Source organism: Belonocnema kinseyi, chromosome 10, assembly GCF_010883055.1.
Source record: "Belonocnema kinseyi isolate 2016_QV_RU_SX_M_011 chromosome 10, B_treatae_v1, whole genome shotgun sequence".
Lineage (NCBI taxonomy): Eukaryota > Metazoa > Arthropoda > Insecta > Hymenoptera > Cynipidae > Belonocnema > Belonocnema kinseyi.
In genome coordinates this window covers 102,297,976-102,307,489 of record NC_046666.1, presented here as the reverse complement: position 1 = coordinate 102,307,489, position 9,514 = coordinate 102,297,976, and the positions used below count along the sequence as shown (strand labels likewise).

General features: G+C 33.2%; 1 protein-coding gene across 1 annotated transcript; it reads left to right on the top strand.

Annotated features, from left to right (window-relative positions):
* The first annotated feature begins 881 nt into the window (after positions 1-881).
* LOC117181297 (uncharacterized protein F54H12.2-like) lies at positions 882-1,583 on the top strand. Its single transcript, XM_033373857.1, has one exon. It carries the CDS (start codon positions 882-884, stop codon positions 1,581-1,583), a length of 702 nt encoding a protein of 233 aa, XP_033229748.1.
* Positions 1,584-9,514: the final 7,931 nt, after the last annotated feature.

The following is a 9,514-nucleotide window of genomic DNA, read 5'->3' as shown; positions in this document are numbered from 1 at the left end:
AAGAGTAGTTGGAAAAGAAGCACTGCGCCATGGAATCAATGTTCTTGATGATATGGAACGTAACATACCATTGAAAAAGGCTGTGAAAACACGACTCAATGAGGCTGGAAAGTAATTGAAAAGACGAGGAATGGAAAAAGTGGAAAGCCTGATGAACGGATCCGGATATAAATTGAGTGGGAAGAGAAATAATCTTCAGTCGTTCGAAGTTCGCAGCGTGTTGAACATCGTGGGAAAACCTCGTAGAAGAAATGAAAAGGGTGGAAAAATCAGAAAGAAGAGGAAGAAGAAAACGGTAGTCAAGAGAAAGAAAAGTAAAAAATCTAAAAGAAGAGCAGGATCAAAAAGTACAAAAATATCAGTAATTGACATTTTTGAAAACAAGTAAAAATGTCATTTTTACACTCACACTCGTGCGAGTGCACGAAATCGGAATTAGATCTCTTTTCACTACCTTTAACACAAACGTCCATAGAGGGCTCTCAACGGGTGCACTATAAGCCAGTTTCATCTCTCACAGATGACTCGCCCATCGAGTTTGTACTTCCAGGTCAGGGGGATGAGTACATTGATCTTGCACATACACTTCTAAGTGAAAGATTCAAATTACTTCTAAAAAAACTGCAGAAAATACTTCGAGTGTAGAATCCGTTGCTCCTGTCAACAATTAACTACATTCCATGTTTAACCAGTTTGATGAATCTCTGCTCAACTATGGGCCAGCAGAGAAAAAAAGTCATCTTACATCAGTATTATGGCTTTACGATACAGCAGGTAAAATGGATGACATCACAACGTAGAACCAGGGTCTCGTCGATCGACGACTTATACTGGGTGAAGGATGAAAAATTGATCTGATTGGTCATTTGCACAGTGATGTTATGAATCAAGATAAATTTCTCTTAAATGGTGTTGAACTTAGAGTTCGACTGGTGCGTTCTAAGGATGCTTTTTGTCTTATGGATCCTACTAATCGGGCATATCTTCATACTGAAGAAGCAGCTCTTCTTATTCGACGTGCAAAAATCAGCCCTGGAATTCTGCTTGCACACGCGAAAACTCTTTCTCACGGTACGGCCAAGTACCCACTTACCAGAGTAGAGGTTAAAACACTCACAATTCATTCTGGTATTCAAAATGAAACTCTCGATAATTTTATACTCGGCCAACTACATAAAAGAATCATCATCGGAATTGTCGAAAATGACGCATTTAACGGTCATCGTAGTAAAAATCTCTTTAACTTTAGACACTTTAATATCAATCATTTCTCTCTTTACGTGGATCGTATGCAAATTCCGTTAAAGCCTTTGCAACCAGATTTCTTAAAAGGAAAGCTATACATAGATGCTTATCATATTCTGTTTTCCGGAACGGGAATTCATTTTATGAACGAGAGAAATAATATTGATTGTTTTGATTACGCAAATGGATACTGCCTCTTTGCCTTTGACCTTACTCCTGATCTTTCTGCAAATTGTCAATCACACTGGAATCTCGTTAAACATGGCAGCCTTGGCATTGAGCTTCGTGTAGAAGAAACACTACAACAAACTAATAATTATATAGTCTACGCAGAATAAGACAATGCCTTGGAAATTGACGCGTGCAGGCAGGTTATATTAGATTAAAGCGGTTAAAACCTACACAGACCTGCATAAACATGTTTAACAGAACCGGTTTTCAATATCAGTTGAACATGGAGGGGAGAAAACGACGAATGTGTACCCGAGTACTTAAGACGCTCTGCTCAGTTTGTTGTAGTCTCTCGTAAAGGTATCTTCATCCACACCTCTACTCTTGAATGTAAAACAATGGACTATATAATCGACGTGCAAGGCTTTCGAGATAGAGATGACCAGTTTATACCAAAGGAATGGTTCGATGGAAATATCCCACTGAAGTTTTTATATTCAAACCTTCGAGAAGTTGCCAAAACTACATCACAGATTTACACACGTGGTCGGGAAAAAGCCTTACTTTTACAGAAAATCACCAGTAGACAAATTATCAATTTGGAAGAAGTAAACTGCCCAGCCTTCAAAAGACTCGACGACAGGAGAGAATTCTGCTTTCTCCACAGAGTTAGAAAGGAAGAAATGTTCATATATGCTCTCAACAATGCTATGAAACTGCGCCATTGGCTTCGAAAACAACGACAAGAATAAATTCTTTGTAAACTGTCAAACACAAAGTTTATGTATGAGAAAACAATAATTGCTGTGAATTCAGTTCCAGATAGTGCTGAGGTCAAAACTAAGCCTTGTCCTCACGAGATTGTTAACATTAAATATGAACAGTCTAGAGATATTGCAGGTAATTCAGATTTTACAAGTACCCACGATTGGTGTGTACCCGGCAGATCAAAAGCCCAAAACCTGGACAAGACCGGCTGCAACAGTGGTCAACACTGATGACCACACTCAGCCTGGTTCCCACTGGATCGGAATCTATATCTACGGAACCGGAAGAGGAACCTACTTTGACAGTTACGTGATACCGCCTCTTATTCCTCAACAACTTCATCGTCTACGTAGAAACTCCAGCCTCTACAGATGGAACAGCAAAAAACTGCGGAGTACCTCTTCAGATGTATGTGGTCAGTTTTGCGTCATGTTTCTTCATCATATGTGTAATGGTGATAATTATCGCATTGTGGTCAACTTTCACAAAAGACTTTTAGACAAGTATAAACTCAAAAGTATTAGAGCTCTGGATTCTAAACAAGGCAGTAGATGTGTTTGCTCACTACGAAATAAAAATCGGTTTAACTCGTGTGTACAATCGTGTTCATCGAAACTCGCTACTTTGTACCTTTTGTAAATATCATGTATATATGTATATTGTATAGTTTTTTCTCTTCTCTCATGTTGAATAGTTAGTCTCGCCACCTTACAAATGTACTCTTATTTATAGAATAGAATTAAGAATTTAGATGTATTTTTTACTACGTTTCTCAGGTACCTATATTTATAGTGCTAGAATTGGGAAACTATACGTAATTTTTTTTATAAAATATCAATAAAAAACATATGTAATCAAGAAAATAATGGTTTAATTAAAACTCCTGTCCTTTAACTCTTTATTTTTAAAAATTGCATCAAAAATTTTTTTTAATAAATAATTTTTATAATTAAAATTTCTTCAAAACATTAGATTAGATATAAGACGTTCTACTTATCTTCTAAGTCTCACTCTCTAACCTTAAAATTCAACGGCCTTCACCCTTGCTCAAAATTCCCCACAGTACATGTCGTGACGGATTCCCCCACTCCGAATTTCCTATAATATCTGTCATGGTGGACCCCCCACTCCAAATTTCCCATAATATCTGTCATGGCGGACCCCTCATTTCAATTTTCACATAATATCTGCCATTGCGGACCCCCCACTCCAAATTTCCCATAATATCTGTTTCAATTTGTTTTTTCATAATAACTGTTTCAATTTGGTAAGATTAATAAATTAAAAACAAAAAAAATCGAGTAAATTTAAGAAATATTTAGAACAATGGAAGAGATTCAAATCGAATTTTAAACTTGAATTCTTTTAGAAATTTAGATTTTCAAATATTTAAAAAATAAACTTTAGAAACTTTAAAGGTATTCTGAAAGATTTCATGGAGATAAAAATATTTTTCTTAAAATTACTGGGAACAATTTAGAATATTAAAAGTCACTTTTTTATATTTTGAATGAATTTTCAAATTTTTAAGAAAAATCGTAGTCGGTTATAAATATGTTAAGGAATTCAAGTCGCATTTAATGTTTCAAAAATATTTAAAAACCTGCAAACATTTCCGTAAATTTATCAAATATTTCTTGATTTCTTCCAAACTTCTAAATGTTCTAAACATCTTTTAAGAAGACTCGAATTTTTTCCTAATATTTAGTAAAATTCAATAAAATAAAAATCTTTAAAGTCTTGTTTGTTCTTTTTTGACAATTCTCTTTTCATGCTATATTAGGCTATAATCAAATTTTGGAGATTTTAAGTAAAAAAGGCGAAAAGTTATTAACTTGACCTCCTATGCATTCTCAGTATATGAAAACTTTACGAAACCTTTAATCTCATGAAATACCTATCTCAATATTACCAAATTTAGTTTTTACAATGTGATTTTAAAAAGAGAAAACAATTCTAAAATTACCTTTCTGCATAGTATCTTAATAACTAAGGAACACACTTTTAGAATATTTTCCCTTGATTCTGTCCTAGGGTCAAACATGGTACAAAAAACCGTCGTGAAGTTTCATATAAAAACTGTACTCTGTATACATCAATTTTAAAAATGAAAAATAATCATAATTTTATAAATATTCCTAAATTTTATCTTAATATGTTGCTTAGGGAATAGATTTCAGAAATAAAATTATAAAAGTATCTCTATTAGTTTTACAAAAAACTTCCAAAAATGTTAAGAAACGGTTTTACATATTTGGCTTTAACCTTATGGTTCAGTTTCAGAAATATATATTTCTCTTATCGTTTTTCAGCACATGATTTTTCCCTAAACATAAAGCAGATTAATATACATTTAAAAAATAAAAATACGAAAAGTCAGAAATTTATACAGTTCTCTAGTAGAAAATCTCACATATTTTTTAATAAAACTCCTTTCCAGACCACCTTCAAAGGAAAATTTTCACAAAATATTCATAAAATGATAAGTCTATTGTACTTAAATGGAAAAATAAAAATCTTTAATTAATTATGGCTGTTTAATTGACGTCAGTTTCCTTACCATTTACACTTGCGGGAATTGAGGAACCTCTTTTCACAAACAAAAAGTATGAAAGTCCTTCGTTTATCGACTTTATTATTATTTATTCATTTTACATATATATCTATTATATCTTATCAAAATTTAATATAAAAATATTAAATGTTAAGTGTATTTAAATACTAAAATTCTTAAATGTTCCCAATTTTCAGAAATGATTTTACTAATTTTATATGTAATTGAAATAACATTTTTTTAAATTGCATACAACTTATTCTAAGTAGAAAAAATATATCTTTAAGCATACAGGGATGTTTCTTCTTTTTGAATCTTTCAAAACTGATTTTATTACTTATTTTTATTGCAAATAATTGAACCTCTTGCGATTAAAAGCGGGGATTCAGCCTGAGAAGAAATGTGCTGTAAGTAATTTTTTTTTAAATCATTAAAATTTTAATTTTAAAGGCTGATAATTAATTGTACACAATTTCCAGGTGCATCTTTTTTTCTTCTACAAGAATGTTTAGATTTTTCAATTTTTGAAATAAGTTCATCCTACGTTCTGAAACTCTTCTAAAGTTTAACTTATTTTTGAATTTCATAAATTCTTCTTGTCAGACCTTCTTATCTTCTAATCATTAAAAATTATTCAAATTTTTCCTAAATTTTCTTTTAACTTCGAAACAATTAAAAATGTTGCCTTAAAATCTCCTAGATTATTCGTTAACAATGTTTGACAACGTTTAAAATGTATAGAAATCATTTCAAATAATGCCTTAAAATTAATTTTTCAAAATAAAAATGATTTTAATTATTCGTAGAAGCCTAAATTATAATTAGCCCCGAAACTACCGTTCCACGTGAACCTATGCAGCGGAACATATGTACCACCTTGATCAAAAACTTCCCGAAATATTCCCTATGAATTTCAGCTTTCTAGCTTCACATTTCTGAATGTAACGCAATTTTGAGTGCATCTGTTTTTTTTGTTGCGAATTTCGATTTTTGCAATGGATTTAATTTTGCAAGAACGTGTTTGTATTAAATTTGGTGTTAAAAATGGATTCAATGGCAAAATGACTTTGAAAATGTTGGAAAAGTGTTTCGGCAACGATGCTCTATAAAAACAGCTGCGTATCAGTGGCATGAATGATTTACCAATGGACGTGAGTCCATCAATGATGATGATCGCAGTGGTAGGCCGTCGACATCAAAAACCGACGAAATCGTTGATAAAGTACATAAAATGTTGGCTGAAAATCGTAAGTTAACAATTCGAGAGTTGGCAGATGACTTAAACATTGCTCATGGATCTGTTCAAGACATTATCGTAAATGATTTGGGATTGCGTCGTGTTGCTGCGAAATTAGTACCAAAATATCTGAATTTCATGCAAAAAAAAGATCATATCGATATCGCTCAAGACATGCTTTCTAAGGTTGAAACGGACCCAGCATTCATCAAACACATCATTACTGGTGACAAGACGTGGGTTTATGAGTACGACACTCAATCCAGACATCAGGCGAATGAATGGCGACTCCCCGATGAGCCAAGGCCGAAAAAACCACTTCGTTTTCAGTCGAAAAAGAAGGTAATGCTCACGGTTTTCATGGATTACAACGGTATTGTACACCACGAATTTTTGCCAGTCAAGCAGACCGTCAACAAAGAGTATTATTTATGTGTAATGAGGCGTCTGCGAAAAGCAATTTGCTCTAAAAGAAAGGATCTCTGGAAAAACAACTCTTGGATTTTACACCATGACAATGCACCGTCGCACAATGCCATCATTATCCGTGAGGTTCTCACCAAAAACTCAAGTAATACAATTCCGCAGCCATCAAATTCGCCAGATTTAGCTCCCTGTGACTTTTTTTTGTTCGATCGACTGACGCGGAACGCGTTTTAACAGCCGATGGGAGATAATACAAAAATCGAAAACGGCACTGATGGGCATACCGAAAATTGAGTATCAAAAGTGTTTTGAGAACTGGATCAAGCGCTGCCATAAGTGCGTGGCAGTCGATGGGAATTACTTTGAAGGGGACCACATCAATATTCAAGAATAAACTTATATTTTTAATTTGAAAAATAAATTCCGTGAACTTTTTAATCAAGGTAGTATGTACGAAAAAAGCATAAAAAATACTAAAACTTAGAAAACACTGTTAGTCGATATTTTTTGTTCTTTTTTTTCTCTTCGATAATATATAATACGTTACCCAAAAACAACCCCTAAGTCATACATACCCTCCCCTCGTCATCAAAAACGTTTTAAAAGTTGGAAAACCACCTTGAAAAATGCAAAAATGATTTAGAACTCCAAATTGAGTACGTGGAACTTCCAAATTTCCCCCTTTTCATAATTTTACCCAAAAACTATCCTTCCACTTGAACGTATAGAGCGGAACATATACATGTATGAAAAAAGCGTAACAAATCATACAAATTAGAAGACACTGTTAGTTATTATTTTTTTGCTCTTTTTTTCCCTCTGATAATATGTAATACGTTACCCAAAAACTATCCCTAAGTCATACATACTTAGCCCTCGTGATCAAAAACGTTTTAAAAGTTAAAAACCCACCTTGAACAATATAAAAATGATTTAGGACTCAAAATTAATAACATGAAACCTGCAAATTTCTCTCTCATTATAATTTCCCTCGAAACTATTCTTGCACGTGAATCTATGCAGCGGAACATATATATGTGTGAAAAAAACATAAAAAATAATACAACTTAAAAAACATTGTTAGTCGATATTTTTTTGCTCTTTTTTTTATCTTCGATAATATATAATACGTTAGCCAAAAACTACTCCTTAAGTCATGCATACCCTCCCCTCATCATCAAAAACGTTTAAAAAATTCGAAAACGACCTTGAGCAAAGCAAAAATTATTTAGAATTTCAAATTAATTACATGTCACTTGAAAATTTCCCCCTCTTTATAATTTTACTAAAAAAACTACCCTTCCATGTGAACGTATGCAGCGGACGATGTTTTGTTGCATATGTTCACGTGGAAGGGTAGTTTTGGGAATATTATAATGAGAGGGAAATCCTCAAGTGCCATGGAATTAATTTGGAGTTCTAAATCATTTTTACATTTCTCAGGGTGGTTTTCCAACTTTTAAAAAGTTTTTGATGACGCGGGGAGGGTATGCATGACTTTAGGGTAGTTTTTCGGGAACGTATTATATATTATCAAAGAGCAAAAAAAGAGAAAAAATATCAACTAACAGTTCCTTCTAAGTATAATTATTTTTTATCCTTTTTTCATACATATATGTTCCGCTGCATACATTCACCTGGAAGGGTAGTTATTGGGAGAAATTATAAGAGGGGGAAATTTTCAAGTGTCATGTAATTAATTAGAGCAAAAAAAGCAAAAAAATCTCCACTTATCGTTTATCGCATTATAATAATTTTTAGTGAGTTTTCGTAGGTGGCGGCGCTGAGTGGACGGACCTTAATTTTTTTTTCCGTGAAACCTTACCAAATTAAAAAAAAATCTTTACAAGTTTTATTTAATTTTAAGTAATTTAAAAATTCCTCAATATATGTTAAACTACGCAAATTTGAAAGCAAATTGTGTAAATCAACATAAACAAACAAAAAATGGTGCAAGAAGGTTTAATAAGAATTAAGATCCATATATTTTTCTATAATGATTTAACATAGCAAAATTACATGAACTTTTATTCTCTTGAAACCCTGCAAAATTCCGAAAACGAATCGTGAAGTCGGGCGGTTCGGGTTCTTGCTCGTGCATTTTCGGCTATACACGAGGCTGGCCGACGCAACATTTAGCAGAGCCGACTCACCGATGACACTATACCGGCTCTTTTATATCAACACTTCACACCGTCCGCCGCACCGGAGCGATGCAAGAACTGTCAATGATCGCACTGGCTGAGATGATATACATAAGCTCTCACGTTCGACACCGAACTTTGTACCTATAGAGATGCGGAATAACACACTTCAGTTGCAGAGCGAAAAACGTTCACTTATCAGTGTGATTCAGCGACTTTTTTCTAACAGTGTATAAACAAAATGTATGAGTTGAAAATATTTTCAAGCACCTTACTAGATAATTCGGTAAAGTACCCCCAGGTGATTTTTGCATCAATTAAAAAAAAGATTGTTTAAAAAAATAGAATGTTCATACAATTATTTACATTTTTCACGATTTAATGTACAATAATGTTAAGTAAAACCTATTTGACGCAAACTAAATAAAAATAATACTATTTTCAGCTTTAAAGAAACAAACATAGTGAACAATTCATCATTCATTGTTCTTATCCCCGCCACTCTCACTGAGTGCCAAAAAGTTTTTCTAAATCAATTTCTATATTCTTACATATAGTTAGAACGAACAAATAGACCCAGAAAAAATCGAAAGGCATGGTTAATTTTTGTATTTTTAATTGGTTTAAAAAATAAGTCAATAACAATTTACACTGAATGACAATCAGATACCTATTCTGAAATATTATAGAATATTATATCATTTTTCGAAATGTAAAAATTCCAATTTAAAAATTACACAGGCCAACAATTCTCAGAACCAGAGACCAGACCTACTATACCCGAAGGTTTTTGCTGCGCTGAATCCGAATCTGACCTCAGAAAAATTCCATCACCCTCAGTTTTCGAGATATCCTAACCTAAAAGGATCAAAAACCCGTTATTTTGATGTGTTCGAGGCCCCGTAACATCGCGAAAAATTTTTTTTTCACAAACTGACAATGGCATCGTAAAGAACTACTCTTTACCTT